This window comes from Lepisosteus oculatus, chromosome 3 (genome assembly GCF_040954835.1).
Source record: "Lepisosteus oculatus isolate fLepOcu1 chromosome 3, fLepOcu1.hap2, whole genome shotgun sequence".
Classification (NCBI taxonomy): Eukaryota; Metazoa; Chordata; class Actinopteri; order Semionotiformes; family Lepisosteidae; genus Lepisosteus; species Lepisosteus oculatus.
This window is the reverse complement of record NC_090698.1, coordinates 33661968-33688544: the sequence shown is the minus strand read 5'-3', so window position 1 is coordinate 33688544 and position 26577 is coordinate 33661968. Positions and strand designations below refer to the sequence as shown.

The 26577-nt window shown below is 36.8% G+C and overlaps 1 protein-coding gene across 2 annotated transcripts in view; it reads right to left on the bottom strand.

Moving 5' to 3' along the window:
- ric1 (RIC1 homolog, RAB6A GEF complex partner 1) overlaps positions 1 to 26577 on the bottom strand; it is a 132292-nt gene that overhangs the window by 61163 nt on the left and 44552 nt on the right. For both annotated transcript variants that reach the window (XM_006627000.3, XM_015338093.2), the window contains exon 3: positions 313 to 392. In XM_006627000.3, coding sequence (XP_006627063.2) covers positions 313 to 392 — 80 coding nt within the window. The remainder of the gene's footprint in view (positions 1 to 312; positions 393 to 26577) is intronic.

Here is a 26577-nt window from a genome sequence, read left to right as displayed (position 1 = left end):
TTCAAAACTTTGAGCTTTGAGGCTAGATCTGTTCCACTAACTACTAAAGGTAAAAAAAAAATTGTTTAATGGTGGAATAAAACAGCTTTGAATTCCATTTACTACATTTAAGCACAGTTTTAAAAAACAAGCAAGAATGTATCCTAAGTAACAACAGGGTAAAACACTTTTGAAAGCTGTCTTGGAAATATATGAGGAGTGTGCAGTGGGTTGTCTAAAGCAGCCTGAAGTGCCTCTTTTGACTCTGAGTTTCATTTCTGCTGTAGACGGAAACCCTTTGGAAACATAGAGAAAGGTATACAGACGACTCACTTGGGATACACAGGCTCATACAGGTATTTGTCCTCTCCATTACCCACAACTTCAAAGAGCAAGATGTATCCATTTGCAGTCTGGAAAAAAGGGAGAAAGAAAGACAATGAGCATAATAATTTATTAAAGCTGAGCCTTATCTTTACAGCTAATTAAATTAACAGGTCCAGAGGGAAGAGCTTCTGTAGTGTCATGTTGCACAAGTTACTGTATCTAATGTATACCGTTAAACAAAGTCTCAAAAACGTTCAAGAAGAGTACGATCTGGAATTCTGTTGAAAACGAATAACATTATCAGAAAATAGATACTAAAGAATTTGTAATATAGTCTATAGCCATGTAATGGGATTAGTCACAATTAACAGTAGATTAGTTATACATTACCAAATGGGGTTAGAAAAACAAATGACACATTATGTATATTGTATAGCAGTAGAAGTCCGAATTTTGTGACTCAACAGCTTCAGTAAAGAACTGTAGGAAAGTGTCCTTCCACCTTTGCACTGTGGAATGTGAGTATACATATATTGTCCCTCTTTCATTGTCGGCTAAGGTGGCAGTCTATCCACTACTAAATTATTAATTATAAGAATATTAACACATTAGGACCTTTGGACACTTGAAAACTTAAAAACATTTCAAAAACCCATCATATGTATTTGAAGGTAATCATATATATCATCAAGAAGTGGAAGGCACCTAGAAAATGTCTAGATCAGGCTGTCCCTGCAAACCGAGCAGCTGAACAAAGAGAAAACTTGTTAAAAATGGTACCAAGAGGCCAACAAGAATTCAGTGCCTAAGACAGGAGAAATTGTCTCTAGGCCAACAATAGCCTGACCACTATATAAATGGGAAAACATCTAAAATCCCACATCAAGTTTGAAATAAATTGATGCAGAAAACACAGTGCAAAATATGTTACTGTTAGATAAAACAAAACTGGAATTTGATGGAGTGTTATAAAAGCATTATATCTGATGCAAACCCACCACAGCACATCACACAGTTACAGAACATCATTCCTTCTGCATGGGAGTGGCTGTATTATGTTGTGGTTCTGCTCCTCATCAACAAGAATAGGGAAGCTTGTCCAGACTGATGGGAACATATACAGTATGGAGCAAAGTATTGGCAAATCTCAGAGAAAAACCTGTTTCAGAACTAAAACTTGGTCAAGAATTCACTTTATTCAGGACTGAGACAAAGCACAAGGCCAAAGCCTTCAAATTGTGCAGTATTTTTAATATAAGAAGTGAATGTCCTTGAGAACCCAGTTAAAGTTCTTACTTGAATCATATTGAGAATGTGTGGAAAGACTCAACAACTGCTGATCACAAGCAATCCCTAAGGAACTTGAGCAACTCTGAGGAACTCTTGAGCAACTCTGCCAAGAAAAATGGGCTAAGAATTCCACCAAGCCAGCCATACACACTGCAGATGGTAAAAAAGACTAGTGGTGCTTTCACCAAATATTGACATTTACAGGTGTGAATACTTATACAGTACAATCAGCATATGTATTTTTTTATCTTTAGTTTTTGATGACAGTACTGTAATATTCATTATACTTTTAAGTCTTCAATTTAACAATTCAGGTTTAGAGTAAAATATTAAATTAAAAAAGTATATGCATCATTTTGCAATTTCACAAAATCTCACACCAAAAGGGTGCGAATACTTCTGCAAGGCACTGTATACAGTGTAACAGGATACAGAATAGGAAAAAAACTTTATATAAGTTACATATAATAATAAACATTTTAACATAATGTCAGATTTAAAATGGTAACTGTGGTTCATTACGCATTTTTCTTTTGCCCAGACATGAATGGAGATAACAGGGGAAGTGAAAATTGATTTGTTTTTTAGTACTAAAATCAGCTGGGTGACCTGTAATAACCTCTGAAATTCCTTAAGAAGTTGCTTAAGATCACAACCCTTCAATTTCAGTGCTTCAGGCATTCTCTGAAATAACATCTCTCTTAATCTAGACCAATTTCTGCAAAGTAATCATCTCTGTGATTACCACAGATTCCACAGAAACATTAGTGATCCCCCCAACCTCAGGAAATCTCATTATGTTTTAGCTGAGGAAGAACGCTGTACAAACAGTAGTGCAAAACAGGTTATAAGAAAAGAGAAAATAGGTAAAGAAGCCGAAATGTTTTTGATAAAGATAAATACTGATAAATTAACACTTCCTTGCAGTTAAGAAGGTCTTTTAGTTTCACCTCTTTTTTGAGTCACTCAACCTATTGTGATGAGATCAACCAGACAGCATGCAGTGTAAATGTGATATTGCATGTACATGTGATAATACATATTATAGTTACATAGGAATACAGCATGTTAGGATATTGCCAAACAACAAACATATTTCAAACAAACTTTTAAGTTTCATGTGGTCCACAAGAACCACTAGAAACTAGAGCTACACTAGTTAGCAGCGTTGTGTAGAATTCTTTTGTACCGTCTGAAACATAACTGCCTCTCTAGAGTTATTTCCAATACAAATACTTTTAAACAAGAGAGCCACTGGCTGATTAATCAACCTAAACATTTACACAAATAATAGTATATCATCATTAATTTGTTGATACCTTTATGCAAAACAAAAAAACAATTCATATAACTAATACATTAATAAAGAGAAAACAAATTATTCAAAATTACTAAGTACATAATACAAAAATCGAAATACTAAAGATATGGCGGACTACTAGCTCAGTGGCACCATCTGAAAAATTGCAACTCTATAAGAGAAATGATGGTTCTTACAAAATACTTTTTCTATTACAACTGGTACAACGTGATTTGAAAGTTTCATGGGGATGAACATAAGTTACACAGGTGAACTTAATATAAACATTACGGATAGTTACATTAAGCTACCAAACATTTAAAATACAAATGCCAATAAATGCACATCAGCAAATTCCTAAAGACACCACATAAATTACATTTAGTTGCCTTGATATGCACTTAATATGGCTTGATATGCAACCTTTTTGAACCCCTCCAATCTGGCTTCCCTCAACTTCACAGCACAGAAACTGCCCTGGTCAAAGTTACTAATGATTTTCTAATAGCTTCTGATTCTGGTTCTGTCTGTATCCTCATTCTTCTTGATCTCAGTGCTGCTTTCGACACTGTTAACTATGACATGTTACTTTCTCGTCTTGAGACTGTGTTTGGAGTTTCTAACACTACTCTCAAATGGTTCAAGTCTTACCTCAATGATCATTTTCACTTTGTCTCTCTTGGCGGATTTAGGTCTGAAATTGGTCTTGTTAAGTCTGGTCTGGTGTTTGTCCGGGCTCGATACTAGGTCCCCTACTTTTCAGCATTTACATGTTTCCACTTGATTTCTATGCTGATGATACTCAAATATACATCCACACCAAACCTAACACTGATGTGGCTGTCTCTATTCTATCTAAATGCATCTCTGACATAAAAACTTGGATGACTCAAAATTTCCTTCATCTTAACTGTGACAAGACTGAAGTCATGCTTATTGGCAACCCCCCATCAACTTTGTAAAGCCAATCCTGTAACCCTATCTGTAGATGGTTCTGTACTTGAGCTTCAGTGTCTTAATTGAAAAACCTTGGGGTGATAATTTGATTCAGGCTTAACATTCGACCCACATGTGCAGCATATTGTTAAAACATCTTTCTTTCACCTCTCAAACATCGCTAGACTACGCCCTATATTATCACTAACTGTGGCTAAAAAAAGCTAATCAACACATTTGTCTTCTCCCGAATTGACTTCTGCAATGCTCAACTCGCTAGGGTATCTAAATCTAAAACATTTAACAAACTCCAGTATGTCCAAAATTTGGCAGCCAGAATCCTGACCAGGTCCAGTGCAAGTGATCACATTTCTCCTATCCTGGAGTCCCTGCACTGGCTTCCTGTCAGGTTTCGTATCAACTTCAAAATCCTCATGCTCACCTATAAGGCTCTGCATGGATTGGCACCTCAGTACCTGAGCTAGTCTGAGCTAGTATTGCCCTACTCCCCATCTCACAACCTTTACTCCTCTAATTCTGATTTCCTAACAGTCACCCAAACCCATCTACACTCTATGGGTGACAGGGCCTTCTCCTGTTATGTCTGGAACTCTCTCCCCAAGGATATCAGAGTCACCTTCTCTAAACTCCTTCAAATCTAGACTCAAAACCTTCTTCTTTAGAAGAGCCTTTACTAAACTGGTTCCATTTTTTATCCCTCTGCTCCTACTGTATTTAGTACCACCATCTACTGTCTCCTCTGCATATTCTCATCATGTTTATTTTTTGTATTTTTTATTGTTTATTTTTAATTGTTGTTGTTGCTGTTGTCATTCTGTAAAGCGCTTTGAAAAGCCACCTTTAAAGGTGTAGAAAATAAAGTTTATTACATTTATTACTTGTATTTGCTTACAAGGCTACATTTCAACAGTTTTCCGGAGACCTGTAAAGCTGCTTTATTACAAGAACTTGTCCTGAAACCACACATTTGAGTTTTTACCAGTTGTGAAGCTCATATACACCAGTTAGATTAAGTAATTCAGTAAAAAATAAAGAGCATGACGTCAAAGGCAGACTACTCTCATAACTGCACGATTAACTGCAGTTTCTATAGAGACCACTGCAAAAATAGCTCAAACACTTTTAACAGTAATCATACAGCACCCGAGCCAAATACCCATTTCAAGTCAATTGGCCTGAGGCGAAAACGATCCACAAGTGCGGATGCAAAAGGCAGTGGTTTGTGTTCTCTACAAATATTTTAAAAGTACAGACTGCAGTATATATATAAAAAAAGAGAAATTACTGAACTTAAGTCAAGAAACCAGTCAAAGCTACAGTCATAATTGCTACCCATTTGAGAAAAGGTACTTCTCATGGGCCAGTAACACAGTACTTGAAATTAGTGTAGTGAATTAAAACAAAAAACAAGTTTTTTTTTTTTTACAGACTTCAGGATGTTGTTGGGCTACCTCAGAGTTCATTCTGAGCAGCTTGTGTGCTACATGTTATGAATTTTTGTACTAACTGCTCTTGTTATTGTATATTTTATGGAATATCTTTTCCACAAATCCTACAAAACAAGCAGTATGATAAATCTTATTGGCACCAAGTTATTGCTCAAACGGAAGAAAGAAAGGCTTTCGCAAGGGCCTTTCAATATTGCACATACAGACAAGTTTAGGATTTCCCAGTTAGATGTGCAGACACCTCCTTTGGCAGGAAAAACAGACTTCTATTTCCTGACCTGGCCAGTACAATCCACAGTTCTCAAACCTACTAAAAACCTGTAGAATCGGTGAAGTGTGCAGGTCAATCCCATACACCATTACCCTCATCATAACTTGAGGTGCAGGCCATCCCACATGAAAAATAGAACAGAGCTACAAATACTCCCCAACCTTAAAAGCTTGTGGAATATATACCATATTGTCTTCAAGCTGTTTATGCTACTTGCAAGGGACCCACAAAGTATTTGGTAGTGCGGTTCAAACATTTTGCCCCACGAGTGTACAAAACGTTTATTTAACTTGTGCTATAGTAACATCCCTAATACATTTCCTGACAATCATCTTTGAATGAGCTGTTCTAAATCTGTTTTAACTAAAGTTTTCTGGGAGGAAATATGCCATCAATCAACAGTTGCAAAAAATATATATGAACTGCTCCACTATGACATCCAAACGTGATCATACTGGGTGCACATGTTCTAGTATTTCTCAGGTATCAGAATTTGCTGTGTTCAGTAAAAATAAGAGATCATATCACAGCTAATCAGCAAATGCTTTCACTCAGATTAAAAGTAAGACAAGATGAGCCTGTTTAGATCCTGCTACTAATGAACAGGCTTATATGTGCACTACTAGGCAAAAGATCAGTGCTTTTTTTAAAAGCAAAGTCAAGTATCTTTCACATGTGATGTGAAGCACAGCTTAGTCTTAACTTGAGTTGTTATGCAAGTGTCAAGATGCATCTGATCTGTGGAAGAAAAACTAAATGTACAGTGAATATCAAATGTCTACCTCCCTTTTCACAATTTCACCTTTAATTGCCTTATAGCCTGGAAATAAAAGGCATTATTTTTTTATGTACTCCCCTTGTGATAGCAGTCCTACAGTAAATTAGCTCTGTCACCTGAATGCCTTCAAAACCACAAACCAAGTTAAGCGACTCCGCCTGTGATAAGCAGTACCGATTCACATGATTTAAAGATAACTTTAGCTGTTCCTGTAGGTATTCTCTGCTGGGTGGTACATTTCAAAGCAAAGACTCATCTGTGAGCATCAAGAAGCTTTAAAAAAACAGTAGGACAAAGTTGTGGAAAGGCACACATTTTCACGGGGAGAAATCATAACTAATCATAAAAAACTTCAGAGGCCTGAATATCCCTTGGAGTATGATCAAGATGATTATTAAGATGGCACCACCAAATTCCTGTCTAGATCGGTCTGTCCCTGCAAACTGGATGACGGTGCAAGAAGGGAATGTATCAGAGAGGCTACCAAGAGGCCAATGGTAACTTTGAAAGAGCTAGAGGCATTTATGGCCATGACTGGTCAAAGTGTGCATGTAAAAACTATACCCTAAGAACACCACAAATCTGGCCAATGATACCAACATTTAGCAAAATGTGTTGTGGTTTGAAAAAACTGAAGGTTTTATTTTTTTTTGTCGAAAACCTTTAGGCCAAAATGCAAACTCAACAATGTACATCACCCAAAGAACACCATCTCTTAAGAATGGTGGTTGCAACACCATGGTATGTGGATGTTTCACATCTGTAGGAACTGAGGCACTTGTTATGACAGAAGAGAAAAGAAATGGACAAAGATTTTGAGGAAAACCTGCTGCCCTCTGCAAGCAAGCTGAACTCTGGGACGGAAGTTGAGCCCTGAACAACCTGAAGCACACAGAAAAGCCTACACTGAAGTGGCTAGGGAACAAAAAGGTAAATGTTTCTAAATGGGCCAGTTAGAGACCTGACCTAACTCTAAGTGAAAGTTTATGGAATTTTTTTCTAGGAAACTGACAACTTGGACAGTTTTAAAAAGAAGAATTGTAAAGTATTACTAGTATTGGAAGTTGTGCAAAGTTAGTGTGAGTATTAATTCAGGGAGTTAGAGATTTATTCAATTACGACTTTTTTTTTTTACTTTTCCCAACAAAAACAGTCTCCTTAAAAGTGTGAAGTACGATGTGAAAAATCTTCATTTAAATGATGCAATAAATTGGAAAAAACATTTAAGAGAGTGCAGACTTTCTACAGGCACTTTGGAAGCACAAATATGAGCCTTCACAGGTTCTTTATTGAGTTGCATTATATTTTGTAGTTTTTGACCAATTAAGCATATTACATTTAAAAAATGAAAAGGGGGTTGACTGAAGAGCAGACGTAACTAGGGCATGGGGCTGAAGAAGGAATAGCAGAACTCTTTCATGCACAGTTATCTTGAAATACTCCTCTTTTGTATGAAAATGACATAACCAGCACTGTGAACACCACAAACTGCTATATGTGAGTCAACTCTGGGACATTATTACTATCCAAGTCTACTAATGTCTAAGAACGTCTGACATTATAACTTTTATCTTAGACTGATTGTAATTGTAAGACCAGCTCTGTTTATAGATTAAGAAAATCAAAAGTAATAACAGGAAGTGCTGCATGGATGCTCTTGCATAAGTCATGAATAAAAACTGCACTGCACTGCACTTTCTTCTTGAAGAACAAAGTACAAGTTATACTCAGTATTAACAAAAAAACATTACAATTTGAAACATTCTAATAGCGTACAACACAAGACAAAATGAGAAACAATCAAAGATAAAGATGGTGGAGAAGAACTGGTTCAACACTACATATAAAATAAATTTGGAATTACAGACATTGCTACAGATGCTACCTAATGTCCTCTATATGTACAGTACCTGTGTACTATCACTGTATTGTACTGCCTGCTGTTTAGCAAGTGAAGTGAATTCATACTACAGGGCAGTGTGGAAAGGTACTTATTAACCATTTTCAATCAAACCAATGTAATATAGTATGTTTGAAGCTTGTGCTGTGGTAGGGATACAACTCTAAAGCACCAGTTCACAAAGCGATTCATTCTTTGTTACATCATAAGGACAGACAGGAGAAACTGATGACTTTGAGCATTTTAGAGTATTAGAGCTGATATAAAAAACATGAGCTATAGTTAACGATCTCTCTCTTATAATGAAGGTTTTTCTCTTTAGTTCAGAAGGGTAACAGTAGACTGCAAAGGAAAGACGATCTTTTGAACAGGATCAGTTCACTTTTTCCTAGTTCTGAGGTTTGCTCAGGAATTACATTCAATATTTAAACACCCATTTTACAGCAGCACATGCACAATTCTAGGTCCTTCTTTTGATAAAGGCAAGCAATCCAAACATCTGCAGTTCACTTATTTTAGCATGTGAAAGTGAATATACTGCAAATTCTACTTTTTTCCACACAAGCAGCTTATGACATAGCTGCAGCTGTGGCTATACTGAATCAAAGGCCATGGTAATGGCAAGACAACAGGAAAGACCAAGTACATGATCTGTGCACAAGATATAGGGTAGGAATGTCTGCACCCTTTTCTCAAACAGACCCTTAATTAGGAGTTAAGCAAGAAAAATTTCAATAGTACACAGCCTTTTCATTGATGTGCTAGTTATATGGTCCTCAGATGGGATCTGAGAAACTTGGAGGGGATCCACATTACAAAATAAATCACATGCTTAAATCAACATTTGCTAGCAGTAATCACTTGGTCTTGTCTCATTTAATATGAAACTGCTGCCAACTAATATTAGCACTACAAACATGATGGTTTTTCATTTGCCCTTTGTTTTCCAGTTTACAGTAGAGGTCTTCGCTAAATGCTTGTGCCCAGAATTTCCTTCTTAGGTAATTAGATTATAATACAATCATCAGGTCTTTAAATTTCCTCATTATTTAGATAAGAGGTATATGAACATTGTGAGACAAATACAGAATACCATGGTGAAAAATTAATGAATGAAACGCTTGATTTTAAAGCCAAGTAAGGCAGATAATGTGCCTTAAAACCTGTTTACACTCCAGACCTCAGAAAACTAAAACAATGTTTTCTGGGATACCAGGTTTTGGGATTGGGGACAAGGAAAAACAAGGGGTAATAGAAAGAAACAAATGATCTGTTTTATTAACAAAGCATTTTGTAAACATAACATCTCTAAATAATATGTAGATGTACTGATCTAACAATCTAACAAGTAAAGGAAAGAGGATCTCAGAACACAGATGTGGTTGTCATATCTTTTGATTTCAATCAGAACTTTAAAACTTCTGCAAAATGTAAAACAACAGCATTTAAAGTTCACTTCAATAACAAAGTGCTTACAGTATGATAGTATAATCGACCAAGTCAGTGACATTTAAGCAGAATCACTGTAATCCGTTTTAGTTCCTACAAAAACAGAGCACTTTGCTCTTTTCCTTTCAACACAATAGGCAAGGCAGGCTCTTCTGCTACAAATAGAGTATAAGCTTTCCAATCTAAACACTTGAAAGAGGAAATTCCTTTGAGTAATAGTCAAATAAGAAAAGAAGACAACTTCAAAAAGCAGCACCCTAGTAGCATAAATATTTCCACTGAAATGCTTGATCAAGTTGCTCTTCCTGTTTTCACAAGAAACACAAGGCTACACATTATATTCTCTACCCCTTTTTCTTTACACAACACTTTAAGACCAATCTTAAAAAAGCTGCTTTATGTTATTGTACATCCCTGAGGATATATATATCACAAACATTTCAGATTCTGTAGACTATACAGTGTGTCTGTGTAAAAACAAACAGATATATTTAAAATAAAATTTGCAAGTATAAATGTTATTAAAATTGAGTTGCTTCATAAATTTTCCAAAGTACTAGTTTGCTTATTTCAATATATGGATTTTCAGCCTCACAAAGACTTTGGTGAATCTGCCACTTACTGTCTAATGGTATTATACCAGCACACATGAAAGCGCTTCATTCTTTATGAGTAATACTGGGCTTTAAACCAAAAACACCGTCAAATGTTAACCAAAATTTCAAAAGATCACATAATAGTTTCACCTTTAATGGTGACTGACCTCAGGTGGTGAAGGGTGACACAAAAATTGTTTAATATCCATAGCTGTGATCAGTGAGGCAACTGTGACTGTCAAGAAGGAAACTAATATTGGTCAGCAAATTCTTATTTGCTAAAGAAGCTTATCTGTGGTTATCTCACCACAAGCTTTTGTTTTTGTACTCTAAACAACCCGTCTTGACACAATAGCATCTCAACTGAGAACGTTTTAATCGGAGCTTGATTAGCACACCCCTGTTACTACAGTAAGTAATTGCTGGGTACATTTCTACGAACTTTGAAGATTGTGGCAGATTTGCTCAAGCTCTCTTACAGGATTACTTATAAACAGTCCTTCCACAGGTTGTAAATACGATTAATCTCAGGACTTTGACTGGTTTACTTAAGAACATTCATGTTCTTATTATTAAGCCATGCCAGTGTTACTTTGGCCTTGTTCTTTGGATCACTGTCCTGTAGAAAAGTGACTTTATGCCCTAGTTTTAGGTTTTTAGCAGAATGGAGCACATTTTCCTCTAAGATTAGTCTTTTTTGCATCCATTTTCCCCTCAGTCTTGACAAGCTTCCCAAGTCCTTGCTGATGAGAAGCAGAAATTTAAAATAATGTGATCATGACTTTGTAATCTTTCTTAAAATATAATTAATGAATATATATTTTTTCTTTATCTTAATACATATTATCTATTGTTTTTGCTTTGGAGAAAGGTTTGTATATAAACCGTGTCATGCTACAAGGTTGAAAGCAATAAAATGTTAAAATAGTGCAAGGATCTGAATACTTGCGCAAAGTACCATATATTGATAACGACATGAAAATCTAATACTCAAGCTTTTGTCATTTCATGCAAGATTGTGTTTAATGTAGGAAGATTAAAAAAGATCTGTCCAGTTCATGACTGTTCACAAAATTGTGTACAGTGACAGCTGAATTTAGCCTAAGGGAGCAAATTTAACTATTCCAAAGTTTATCTAATCAGGTTCAGCATAGAAAAGAAGTATAACAAGAAACCATTCTCCATTTTGCACAGGAGTTTGTGACTGTGTTCTTTACAACTGTCCATTATCCAGACAGTCTTTTATCACCCCAGGACTCAATGATTTTCTCAATGATTGGCAATCAGCAGGAAAGTATGCCAATCATGTCAGCAATGTTTTCAAATATTTCTGTAATTCACAGCTCAGCACTAAATCTGAAACAGTGCTCTGAGATAAAAGTGCAGTGTACACTACACTGCATTAATTATGTTTCTGTTTGGTCCTGCCTTCTAAACTGAATTACAGAGGTTTAGGAACAGGTAGCCTGCTGAAATTGGTTAATTAAAACATCATAATTAGTGCCTGTTAAGTATGTGTTACAAGCTGGGTGACGTAAAAAGAGATCTTTTTAATTAAAGCATTGTGCTTTTCTGATTGGAAGAGTATGCCTAATTTTTCCACAACCATTTCACTGCCTAAACCTGTAGAAAACATTTCAACCAACTTCCCACTTCTGAGACACAGATGAGAAAGAAAAAGAGCTAAGCTTCAGCTTGAGTTCACTTGTTCACTTTTTTAAATGGACTATTAAGAGTCAGGGTTACTGACCACTAGACGCAGAAGGTGGACTTGCGAACCAGCACTGGCCCGAGGAACAGTATGTACTTTATTATGAAACCTAGGGGAATGAAATGGCAAGTTTAGAAGCCATTAACAAAGGAGAATTAACTGGGTTTTTTTTTATCTCTCTCATGTCTACGGATACCACACAGATCAATAATTCTCACAGCTGGTTCTGGTGAGCCCAGCACTGCATTCGTATAAAATAACCTGAACAACAAAAACTTAAGTCAACAGTAGATTTAATCATGTAAACATGAGGGAGAATCAGGGAGAATGGCAACTAAAAGAGTCTGTTACTTTGTGACAGTTAGGATCACTGGTAGAGAATATACTGTATTTAAAGGCGCTACTCATAGGCCACACTTTCTTTTAAATCAAAAACCTTCACAAAAAAATAAGTATTTCCAAAATCATGTTACAAAAGCATTCTAGAGACCTAGAAAATGCACAGAAAATATAGGTTATAAATCTTCCTGTAACTCACAGCTTCAATAGACAATCCTCAATTGCCTATTTTAATCTGAGTAAAAACAAATCCATTAAAACAGTAGTACTCCTGACCCATGGTTTCAAAAACGTAATCAGCACTGTAAGATAGAAGATTAACATTCCAAACTAGAACTCATTTTCTACCATAGAATAACAAAACAACTTTTTAGAAAAGGCTTAGATTGGTTTCCCCATTCCACTAACACTGAAATGAGAAAGATGCAGTGGTTGAATCTCAACATGCAATCACACAGATGAAGGCCAAACAGCTGGTGAGCATCTGTGTTTGATGTGAAACCAAGCAAGTTTATTTTCCATCTCCTAGTGTTCAGACACAACATGGTGTAGTATGCTATTTTGAGCTGTTTTCGGGAGAGCTTTTGGAATTATTATAAGCCAAAGGGAGATTTATGTTTAAGGTTTATTTACAGGAGATGCATTAAAAGCATACAACTTCCACCAAATAGCAAAGTAACCCCATATTACTTTCCTGAGATCTTCAAAAAATGTAACATCACTTCAATGTAGCATTTCAAAAAGCTACCTGGTCTTGTACAAATGACAATGTGTCAAGTAGCTGCCTGACATAATAAAAGAACATTTAAAATAAAAAGAGTAAAATCAGCTGGAACAAAACAAAGTGAGTTTAATTTTCCTTACTGTTTCTTTGAGCAATTAAACCAATGCTGGATTCCACAGTAATAGGCAAAAAAAGGGATCAAAAATGAACAATGCACTTTCAACCTTTTCTATTTTTCTTTAAAAATTAATGATGGTATTCTGAGAACCAATTCAATAGCATGAAGCTCGTTTACTGAAAGAATTAGCAAAATGCTAGTAAAAATGTTGTTGCTTTATTGTGATTCAGAGTTATAGATTTTCCAGCCTGTGCCAAGCTTACCATCTACACCTAATTATAATGCCTTAACATTTATATTTCCACTGCAAAAACATACATTTCAGTTTAAGTATATTCTGGACTAATTCATCTCAGAGATCCGAGTCTGAATTTTACTGCAGCCTGTCTGGTTGTGACAAAAAGGACTGAGTTTGTCCAAACTGCAGACTTCAATAAGTGATCAATAACTTATTTCAGTAGCAAAAGGTTTGGCATAAATGGCTCCAATGACCTCGTCTCATTCTTCTGATTTGGAAGGTTGAAACTCGGAGCACTTAAAAATCAAATTAAATGTGACTTACATTTGACACTGCCATTGCATAAACCATTTAATAAGAAATATACCTTCCCTCTCTTCCCAGACACTCGAAGTACTGTAAAACAGTGACACCTCTGACACTATGGCTGGACTTCTTTACTGGAGTGCTTCATTCAATGCCAAAGGTCCACCTTATCTTAACTTTCTAAAACATGCTCTTTTCCTTATTAAAAATCCATGCTTCCCTTACAAAATGCAAATATGAGGAATTTCCTCCTTCAGCTATTTGTATGAATTTAAACACATAGCAAGATTCTGCTTGTCATTAAACTCAATATAAGAAGGAACATGAATCAGTACTACAGCGTTCTGACAAGCATTCTGACTATTGCACTGAAAGAATTTCACAGTCAAGGAACTTACAAGTCATGGAATGAAAGCCCTTGTGTCAAGTACAAATTAAGACATGAAATTATTTTGTCATTCTACAGGATTTTGAATGTACTGTAATTCCGGTTCATCATATGAAAAAAAAAGTCAGAAGAACGGTTTATAATTCACACCCAGGCACACCATTGACAGCTGAGATTCTGCTTTCACTGAAAATGACATAAGAACTCAATAAGCCCTAGCAACAAACCTTTCATGAAACATCAGAAGCTCTGAGTTTTGAAAACTTGTCAACACGAGAAGTTATCCACTCCGGAGGTGTGGACAGAGAAGAGGTGTGTTTCAAATTGAAGCAGAAGGAAATAAAAACAAAAATGCAACGGCTCAGTGCAATGCAGGCACAGCACAAAATCGTCACTCTACTGTCAAGTTCTATTCAGTTTAAATGTGCAATGAAATCTAAGCAGTGGGGGAAAGATGTACATCTGAGCACAGAAAATGGGATAAAATGTAATTCATTTCGGTCAACAGCCCACATATTTACAGATATACTAAGTCAGCTTTTGGAATGAAGCCTATCTTTACACATTATAGAAAAAAAGCTTACATTACAGACAAAATATACAAGAACTAACTTTGAACAAGAAGTTAAATAGTAGCTGGCTGAAAAACCAGCAACTAGAAACCCACCACCAGCCTCTGAACCAAACTATGCTCAGTGAAGAACATGGCTGTCAATAACAGCACATTTTTCTCATTGCTTCTTATGAAACACGTGGTAGCTCTGTCTTTTAGTTGCAATTGCTCTCATGAGAGATGTAACAAGTTTTCATCAACATAATGTATATATATTATATTCAATATTGCATATTGTTAACCAGTTATTTAAAATAGATCAAGGTCTCTTTAAAACAACAGCAACTGTGAAGCTGTTCGGATGGCCCAGTAAATCCAGTAACCCAGTAACAGTTCAGCATGTTAAGAATGTAGGTGGCTGTCACAGAGTCCCTTACAATCACACCTCTTTGTAGTTTAGGTGCATAGAGAAACAAACAGATAATAAACTGGTTATTATTGGTGACTCAATATGCACATTAAATGCTCAGATCTTAAGTGCCTTCCCTAAAGCACAGCTGAGACAGCAGGAGGAAAAACTCAACCTACTTTAAATGAAATAAGGGGAATGTGAGACAACATGCATGCCTGTAACATTAAGGAAACATCTGGCTACAGAACAAAATGAGCCTGAACTCTGGACCAACTTTAAAACATGACGAAATGCTGAGCATTGTTATAGTTTAGTTGTAAAGTTAAGACACTACAAATAAAAAAAGAACAGCAGTATACTCTCAGGTTCACCAGATTTTCTTTTCACCAGATCAAAGAGATTTTTTGAAAATGTTAATTCAGCAAATCAAAATGAAGACTCATTCCATAAAAAAGCTGTTACTAAAATGTGAACTGGGTGTCTAGTTGAAGCTCTAATCATTCAGGTAAAAAAAATATTTGAAAACATTTTTCAAATTAACACACTCCCAACAGTATTTCTGAAGTCTGCAGCATCAAAGCATTAGGGCATAAAATTAGAAGAATGTTTACAAACAAGAGGGGGCCAACTGGCCTGTATATCTCTTGTGATTTTAAATAGCTTATTGATACAGAGATCTTCAGGCCTGCCTTTAACAAAATAACTGTTTAGCTTGTTCCACATTTCCACAACCCCTTTTGTAAAGTGTTGCCTGTTTTTCATTGCAGTTTCAAAAGACGTCCACTGCATTGACTTTGTCAAAAAACTTCCAAGGATTTTGAATACTTGATTCAGGTTCTCTTGTAATTTTGTCTCCTCAAGAGAATGTTCAAAAACATTCCGTTCTTTAAGCTAGTCAATGCAGAGCATTCCTTGGAGCCTGGAAACGTGCTTGGTTCCTCCTCACTGGGATAATTCCACAGAAGAATGTTTGTATTGTGGTGACCAAAATTTCACACAACATTCTAAATGAGATATTACTGTTGGATTTTATTATTCCAATGTAACACCACTTAGCGTTCAGAAATATATCCAATAACTGTCTGTTATCAGTGTTTTTTTCATAACTAGCTTCTTCAAGCTCAGTATTTGCCATTTTATATTTACAGTTCACACTTTTGCTGCCTGCATGCAAAACCTTGCATTTGTCTACCTCACATGCTATCTGTTAGGTGTGTAGCAGCAAGACTTATTAAAAATACAGGAATTAAGTTTGCTGCTCCCTTGCCAGTCTCTCTCCCTCATCTCAGTGGTGCTGGATACAGAGAGGTCATTCCATTTGGTTCACATTTAAGGTGTTTTTCTAGCTGATAGTTTCCTCATAAGGAACAACTCCCAAGGCTGAAATTCTCCAGCCACCCTAATGAAAGGTAATCTCTGGCCGCACTGTCTAGGAGATTCCTTGGGAGAGTCTCATCCCAAGGTTTACAACCCTAATGTCAGAGTGCATGGTTACTCATCTTCCACCTTGATCGGCCAATCAGGAACTGGTAGGGCAGGGTAACCCCACGTGGGTCTCGAATGCCCGCGAAACTTTCAACCAATGAAAGACTGTAGTTCCTCCAGATAAAACAGGCAGCACTGAGACCAGAAGAGCCCCTCCAGGACATTCTCAGACTCAGCTTGGACAATCACATGACAGCCAGTGTGTCCGAGTGCCAGGACTTTGTCCTAAGAGTCGAGAACGGAGGTCACCCACATGCAACCAAATGATTCGCCTGAGGTTAGCCCAGCAGCAAGCCTCATGAACCGCTGGTACCTCAACGTGAAATCTGCCTGATCAATGAGTGAACTACGGTCGGAACTGTCGACATCTGAATATCAGTATTCAGGATTAGCGCTACATCGGGAACGAACCGGTCTTCTTCCCATCTAAAGAGTGTGTCTTGCTTGGACCCGCAGTCACTTCTCATGTGCACAATCTCTGCTAGTTAAGCCAGGACTAACTAGCTAGTCTTCAGAGAGCCCACTGCCAGCACGCCGCAGCAGGAATCTCTCCCTCCTTCTCCCACACCTCATGCCAGACCAGCACTGCCAGGCACTGGGCCAGAGGAAGCCGATTGGATGCAGCAACAGCCTGTGGCCGCCCCCTTGTGTCCGCGGAAGATCTGAATCCACACAGATGGGATGAGTATTCAACATTCTGCATTACAGCTCGAGAATTCAATTGTTACCTCAACCCGAGTTGATATCAATTTAATTCCTATGATGTATGTACTTGCCTCATACATCAAGTATCAAGTGTAGAAGTTGTAATTAAAACTCAATAACGAAAAGGTATAAATGAATGGTATACTGAATGTATGACTCTCTTGGTATTTGTAACTCTTCGTTATCGAATATATGCTTTTTGTATTCTGCTAACCCTCACTATAAGATCTGTTATGTTTATATGAACATTTTATGTATTAATAAATGTATTGATGTGTATTAGTATCCGTGTGTGTGCACTGCCGAGTTATCCCGCAAGGTCGGTTTTCTAATAACCATGAAACAATCATTTTGTGACTTACTGCTACAATTAACAATTGTCCCAGTAAATACACAAAAGCCCTAGGTGGTTGCCAGGCCTAAATTTGGTTTAAATATTTTTGAATTTCTTTTGCAGGTTTGTTTGTTGTGTGACATCATATGTTAAACTTGACTAGTGTGCTAAATATACAGAATCAAGATCATCAATATGAATCAAGACTTCCTGAAAATGTTGAAATGCAGTGAAAAATAAAAAGTTTTTCATTCTTAACTTTGAAAATCTGCCAAACTACAACAACAAAAAGATCTCCCAAAAATTGGAGGAATTTTCTATGCATAAAAAGAAGCCCATCAAGGCCTGAGAAACACTTAATGGATCAACTCCATAATGCAGAAAACTGACAACAACTGATACAATACCATTCATGTACAAGAGACAACACAAAGCTAGCAGCGGCTTTTACAGTTTTATGATTTCATTTTGTGCTTTCTGGCAAGTTTCCTGTGTACTTTAGAGACTCTGGCAAGACAAATAGAGGAATTCCAGAGAGACGGCAGAGGAAGTCTCATAGGAACCAAGACTGACAGAGCTGAGGCTGAAAACCTGGCCGATGAGAAGTTCACCTCCCTCCAGAAGTACAACCTGAAGAATTTAAAACTTTGCCCTTTTCCCCCCCAAAAAAAAGTTTTCTTATTAAAAGAGACAAAAGCAGTACTAAAGAAGTACTGTCTCATTCTGATTAGTGTTAATTTCTCTGCTTGGAAGCCAATGAATGCTGTCTACTTTCTGTCCTTACGGTGGCTCTGTGGCTAAGGCTCTGCGCCCGTGGCTGGAAGGTTGCCGGTTCAAATCTCTTGGCCGGCAGAGGAATCCTACTCCGTTGGGCCCCTGAGCAAGGCCCGTAACCCCAACTGCTCCAGGGGTGCCGTATAAATGGATGACCCTGTGCTCTGACCCCAAACCTCTCTCCCCATCTGTGTATCTCATGGAGAGCAAACTGGGGTGTGAGATAAGACAAATTCCTAGTGCAAGAAATTGTATATGGCTAATAAAGTGATCTTATCTTATCTTAGTTAATTTGTGAGGTCAAAATATATTGAAATTTAAAGTGTTTTGAAGGAGCCAAGTATTGTGTTGGACTGCAAGCTGCATATACTATAGCTTCTGAAAATTGGCTCTGTTGAACTCTACTTTCCACCTACTCAGACCTTTTAATTAACTCAGTGCCATCTCACACCCTTTGAGACAGTGCTCACCATGAAATAAGCTATAAAATGAAAACTGAATAAATTGCCTAAACAGCACTCACATTTTTTAATACTGAAAAGAGTGTTTAACTTCTTTTTGATGTTAAACACCACTGCATGGAATCACAGTATAATTGAATCTCATCTTCAAGCTTAACCTCACTGTATATTCTGTCACGTTTAATGATAACCACTGGTAATTTGTGGACTCTGTAAAGTATAGAAAGGAGAGTGGCTCCCTGACCTTGCTTCCCTGAACAAGGCTACAGTACTCTGTGAAAAATAGATTTATTCCATGCTGAAAAGAGAAGAAGGAAAACACGTTTGGGCCTTGAAGCCTTCTTTTCTTTCTTCTCTTTTCAGCATGGAATAAACCTATTACTTGTTCCTTAGCAGCCTTAGCATGCTGACGCAGCTCCCCACCTGAACTCTGTGAAAATGTCCACTGATTGGCAACTAATTTATTATCGTTCCTGCTATGGAATAATTAAAATATAACTTAATTACAACAATAATGTTTTAGATTTAATTTGTATTACAGTTGCTTTCGAGACAAATGAATACAAATTAATTTGTCAGTATACCTGTATAATTTTGATTGAGAATGTTAAGAGATAGTCATGGAATCCAGTATTAAATGTAGTAACTGAAAACCTAAATCCTAACAAAAAAAACATGCCCCTTTAAGGATCCGCTCCACTCACCCCTTTGAGGAGGCGGCTAAAAACGTTTTATTACGGTTTATGTTATTACTGTATGTATGGTTTGTATGGTTATTATAGTATGGTTTATTATAAGGTTTATTATTTACTTAAGGACTTAAATCATATAAAGAAAACTGTTTTTAAGGTGAAAATTCATAAATCAGAATCAAACATTTAACCACCCCGGTCAGATTGTGTGTTTTAGAAAATCTCGCAATGAAAAGAAGCTGACAACTGCTGTGTGGCAAAAACTTAAAAGAGGACATCTTTCTGCAAACCTTAAAGCACAATTAGTAATTATATACCATTCTGTAGATATTCCAAATAATAAAACAGTGAATATTTTATTTTAAAAATGTACAAAACTGTAAATATTATTGGCATGTGTAAAAGTTTGGGCATTCTGACAGCCAGTACTTGGTAACACATCCATCAACAGAAATTACAGCTTCCAAATATTTCCTGTAACCAGCTTCTTTCTGTTCTTGCTTTTGGATTTTTTTCCCCCACTCTTCCTTGCAGAACTCTTATAGCTCTTCTAGGTCTTCTTACATGCAATGCATGTTTGAGATCTCCCCAATTTCAATAATATTCAAGTGTGGGTCTGTGAAGGCCGTTTCAAAACCTTTCAATTTCAATCTTTCAATCCTGTAAATACATCATGATTTAGAGGAATGTTTTGTATCGTTGTCTTGTCGAAATATCCAACCTATTTTCAGCTTTAATTTCTTCTGTGACTCTGGGACATTGGCTTCTATGATTTCTTGATATTTAGTTGAATTGATTCTTCCTTCCACCCGTGCAATATTGCCTGCGCCACCGGCTGCCACACAACCGCAAAGCATAACAGATACACCCCCATGCTTAATGGCTGACATGGTGTTCTTTTCTTCAAATGCTTCACCCGTTTTTCTCCAAATGCATCTTCTGTGGTTGTGCCCAAAAGTTCATTTTTCATTTCAAAAGTCCACGGCACTTTGTTCCAAAAAGCTCTGCTTTTGTTTTCCATACTTTTGATGTTGTCTTTTGTAATGAGGTGTATGCAACCCTGTACTCTGGATTATGTACAACTACTCCCATATCAGCTAAACTTTTCTGTGTTTTGCAGTCATCTGTGGGTTCTGCTTTACAGATCTGACCAGTTTTCAAGCAGTTCTGTCAGAGTTTTCTGGGTCTTCCAGAACTTGCCTCATGTTCAACAGTTCCCTTTAACTTCCATTTCTTAATGATGTTTCTGACAGTTGAAAGTCCAAGCTGGAAGCATTTAGAGACCTTTTATAGCCTTCCACATTCTATAAGAGTGAATTATCTTCATTTTCAAGTCCTCAGACAGCTGCTTAGATAAGCCCAAGTCATCAGATCAACAATCACCACTTGAGAGGTTAAAGTGTCTGAGTATTTGTTCAACCCTGGAATTGTCTTCAAACAATTTAACAATTTAAATGAATAACTGGAAAGGTGCCCAAACATTTGCACATGCCACATTCTCTTTTTTAATTTTTTTCAATCTTTTAAAATGAGTGAATAAATAGTAATGTTGCATTATAATTTGCAGAAAGATGTTGGGTTTAACTTTGTATCATGTAGAGGTTGTCACCTTCAGTTCATTTAGAGATTAACTGAAACATAACTGAAATATCAAATAGTTTTAGTCTCAAAATAACTCATTAACATTAAATGCCTAAACCACATATAACAAAGTACTAAACAAACAGTGAAATCATATTAACCAATCAGGTCTTCAACGACCAATTAACAACTAACAGCCCAATCACTTGGTTTATATTTGAATAAAAGAAAGAATAATCATCACATTACGACATTTGAAAGGTGAGATAGTTTCACAGCACTACAACCAGATTCTGCCAAACTATCCTGTCCTTTTGGAAATCGTATATGGTTGTCACAGCCAAACTCACTGCACACACATTCCTCTTGATCGCTCACCCACATCCAATCACTTAATTACTTCAATTTTCTGGGCCAATGTTATTGCGATTTGTGCTTTCTTTACATTCTCAGCTCCATTCTGAGATTTATCCACACATTTTGGACCCATGATGGATACTGATTACACAGATAAATCACAAATTAAAATAAATAAAAGAGTGAGAACACTGCAACACAATGAGGACAGAGTAAATTAGTCTAAACAGAAGAGCAAAGTCCTTTAAAGCTGGGCACGTCTTTCAAGAATCATAGCCTAAGCATGTATTGCTCTACATACAATAATTTTGCCGCCTATGAAGAGGTTTTGGTTTGTAGTGAAACAATTTTGTTGGTAGGGTGAAAAACAGGTATATAATTAGTGGCTAAATTGTAGCAAAAATTCATAAACTGGGGGATGTAAATAGCGGGATGACTGTATTAAATCATACTGCATTTGTGGCCTTTGAACTCTCAAGATAAGACTTCGACATCGCTTTCCTGAGTTTAGCCCAATGACCTGCAGAAGATCTGGTAGATTATGGAGTCTGTTCCTTTGTGCTGGAAGAGAAAATCAGCTGAAGAATGTATCCATGAAGCTGAATTTGTTATCAAGAATGACTGAAAAAATATTGTCATGATTTGTACACTGTTCCAACTCTACAATCAATATTTTGAAAAATAGTCATTTGAAAAAGAACCTTCTAAAACGTATATTTAAAATAAATCCAAAAGAAGGGTGTACATTTCTTTCAACTTTATCTTTACCAATATTTACTGTAAATATAAACAAGAAATAAACATAAGGATATTTTATGTGATTTATGTGATAATAACAATGGAAAGCAACATATAAGTTAACTCATACAAAGACATAACAAAAAACAGTTATTTACGACAGCAATGAAAACTAAGATATGGTGCATTTACTCATCTTTATTAATAGTAAGGCAGGCTAATATATCAACAGACCGGTCAATCATTGTACTACAGTACAGTGCCTTGCGAAAGTATTCGGCCCCCTTGAACTTTTCAACCTTTTGCCACATTTCAGGCTTCAAACATAAAGATATAAATTTATTATTTTATGTGAAGAATCACCAACAAGTGGGACACAATTGTGAAGTGGAACGAAATCTAATGGATTTTTGAAACTTTTTTAACTAATAAAAAAATGAAAAGTGGGGCGTGCAAAATTATTCGGCCCCCTTGCGTTAATACTTTGTAGAGCCACTTTTTGCTGCGATTACAGCTGCAAGTCGCTTGGGGTATGTCTCTATCAGTTTTGCACATCGAGAGACTGAAATTCTTGCCCATTCTTCCTTGCAAAACAGCTCGAGCTCAGTGAGGTTGGATGGAGAGCGTTTGTGAACAGCAGTTTTCAGCTCTTTCCACAGATTCTCGATTGGATTCAGGTCTGGACTTTGACTTGGCCATTCAAACACCTGGATACGTTTATTTGTGAACCATTCCTTTGTAGATTTTGCTGTATGTTTGGGATCATTGTCTTTTTGGAAGATAAATCTCCGTCCCAGTTTCAGGTCTTTTGCAGACTCCAACAGGTTTTCATCCAGAATGGTCCTGTATTTGGCTGCATCCATCTTCCCCTCAATTTTAACCATCTTCCCTGTCCCTGCTGAAGAAAAGCAGGCCCAAACCATGATGCTGCCACCACCATGTTTGACAGTGGGGATGGTGTGTTGAGGGTGATGAGCTGTGTTGCTTTTACGCCAAGCATATCGTTTTGCATTGTGGCCAAAAAGTTCGATTTTGGTTTCATCTGACCAGAGCACCTTCTTCCACATGTTTGGGGTGTCTCCCAGGTGGCTTGTGGCAAACTTTAGACGAGACTTTTTATGGATATCTTTGAGAAATGGCTTTCTTCTTGCCTCTCTTCCATAAAGGCCAGATTTGTGCAGTGTAAGACTGATTGTTGTCCTATGGACAGACTCTCCCACCTCAGCTGTAGTTCTCTGCAGTTCATCCAGAGTGATCATGGGCCTCTTGGCTGCATCTCTGATCAGTCTTCTCCTTGTCTGAGCTGAAAGTTTAGAGGGACGGCCAGGTCTTGGTAGATTTGCAGTGGTCTGATACTCCTTCCATTTCAAGATGATCGCTTGCACAGTGCTCCTTGGGATGTTTGAAGCTTGGGAAATCTTTTTGTATCCAAATCCGGCTTTAAACTTCTCCACAACAGTATTATGGACCTGCCTGGTGTGTTCCTTGGTCTTCATGATGCTCTCTGCGCTTTCAACAGAACCTTGAGACTATCACAGAGCAGGTGCATTTATACAGAGACTTGATTACACACAGGTGGATTCTATTTATCACCATCAGTCATTTAGGACAACATTGGATCATTCAGAGATCCTCGCTGAACTTCTGGAGTGAGTTTGCTGCACTGAAAGTAATAATAACCGAATAATTTTGCACGCCCCACTTTTCATTTTTTTATTAGTTAAAAAAGTTTCAAAAATCCAATAGATTTCGTTCCACTTCACAATTGTGTCCCACTTGTTGGTGATTCTTCACATAAAATAAAAAATTTATATCTTTATGTTTGAAGCCTGAAATGTGGCAAAAGATTGAAAAGTTCAAGGGGGCCGAATACTTTCGCAAGGCACTGTATCATTGATAATCAAGTGACTACATAGTTATCACTGGTGGTATAACAGCTTTTGGTACCAGGTGTGTTAGTGGTTCTGTGAGCCTGTGAGAAAATAAGATAGGAGATGGGTGACAACAGTCTGCATTTAATCTTTATTCTGCATTGTAAATTGTACAAACTGTTGTAAAATAATTCTGAAAGTAACTCAAAACATATGAGCTACTAGTATACAACTATATGCAATTAAATCACACAGCTTCTAACATATCACTGGAATGAAAGGCGCACAAACAAGACCACTCAAACACATACTTAGCAGGTGCAGATAATGCGACTGAAGTATGAAGCCTTTCCTTTCTTCCTCTGTACGTCAGCTTATAAAGTCTATCAGATTTGTCAGTCTGCCTGTTGAAATACCTGCAGGCATCTTTTCTCTTCAAGAACGCTTTGGACTTAGAAATGTTGTCTATAGCAATGAATAAAAAAAACTGCATTGGAAAAGATCAGAAAACTCCTGCCATGTTCAACATTACTCCTTGTCAGTACACACTTACAATACAGCAGGTGTTCTGTGAAGACAGTACTGAAGCTTGGGGGTCATAAGCAAAGAAATGTTTCTTAGAAAGTGCTCAAATTCTGACTATTAAGTATTCAAATTGCCAGTGATAGTTTTTGGTATTGCATAGAATGTTTTAATACAGACATACTGTACACAAAGGAATATGTAACTGAACAGAACTTCTGTGTGTTATCAGGTTACCCACTGTGACCATTTAAATACATGTTGCAATAAACTGAGACAGACTTATTTTCTGTCACAGTCTGGGAGAACCTTTGAATATAGCTATGGGTGAGAGGTCTACCTCTGTGCTACCTCTACAGCTGTAGAGGTCAATGCCTGTATTGTTTGGGAACATACAGTTGCTGTTTAGAGAGCAAGACTAACTCCTACTATGATGTACTCTTTGAGTTTTAGCACTATGCCCAGCTGAGAGAGCAAATAGAGATCCTAATGATAATCTATTCCTAAGTAACTGCTGCCAGACAATTTAGCTATACTTTGACACACTGAGACATGAAAAATTTTGTATTTCCTAGCTAACTAAATTTGTAAGGCACACCCAGTGGGTCTGAAAATGAAATCCTGCCAATATATTGATGTGTCCCTTTCCAACTTTGGGCATTTAGCACAATAAGTGAATATTGGCACACGATGACACTACCACATTAAATCACTGATAGATCTGATAGACCTGCTTAGTACCTCAATAAATCACAAAAGGACTACCTCTTAACACTGAAACTATGATTGTTATGGTTACTAAAACGGAATACTGTACAGTCTTGATTTCTACAAAATGAAATATCGCTAAAATGAAATCTATAATGTAATTCCTTTCAGCAACATCTTTCGGCCGAGTTACAGTACATTTAAAATTCTCAAGGTCTTTGTATCCAGAATTTTTAACCACAACAATGTATAAATCACAGATTTCAGTCTCCCCCCTCCCATCTCTACTACATTATTTAATTTTTACAGTGTCTTTTTTTTCCCCAATGTTAATATTGGTGACAAAAGTCAGAATATCCTCATGATTTCAAAATGACAATCTAATAGTGTACACTGCACTGAAAATTCAGGTGAAGCATTCCTTTGCATCTCATCAGCCGACAGTGTTTAAAATTAAATTAATTGATAAAGAGTTTTATTTTCTAACAAATATTATAAGTACTACTATTTACTACTAGAAAACTATGATTGATCTATGATTTAAGAAATCAATTACTTTTCTGAAGTACTTTAAGTGTGCCAGTATTACAATTCTCTCCATTTTCTCAAATTTAAAGCAAAACACTTTATCAAAATGAAACTCACTCTGATTCCAACAATTCACTCTGATTCCTTCCCGGGAGGCTCCAGGCAACAGAGGAAATCTACCTAAATATTAAGGTCTATTTTCATAAGAGGAGAAGTTTACAACCAGGCATTGGCAACCTCTATAGATGTGAAACACTGTAAAGGGGTCTACAGAAACAATGTGGCACTTTTCACACGAAGTCTAGTATTGCATAAACTCACTTATTCATACAGTGGACCTGTTTTGACAGTTTTCTTGGCAGACCTGATGGCTGGTACCAATACCAATATGAACGTCATACACACTGATTAACATATACATTTCCACTTTAAATTTGGTCCTTATTAAGGGGGGCTTCTTGAAAAGGAATCCTCCAATTCTTGTTCGTAGTGATTGTCAATACAGAAAGTAACATCAGTAGGTAAAATGTTAATGGCATCTATCACAACTGGTAAATAATTCAGTAAGGATGATAAAAGCATCACTAAGAGAAAGATGTTTGTTCATTAATTGAAAAATTGAAGAAGTGCAGTACACATTGTGATGGGAGCTGAGTAACTGTATCAATTGGACTGTTGAACTATTCAATAAAATATGGCTTATTAATAAAGAGATGACAGGTGTGGAAAAATAATGG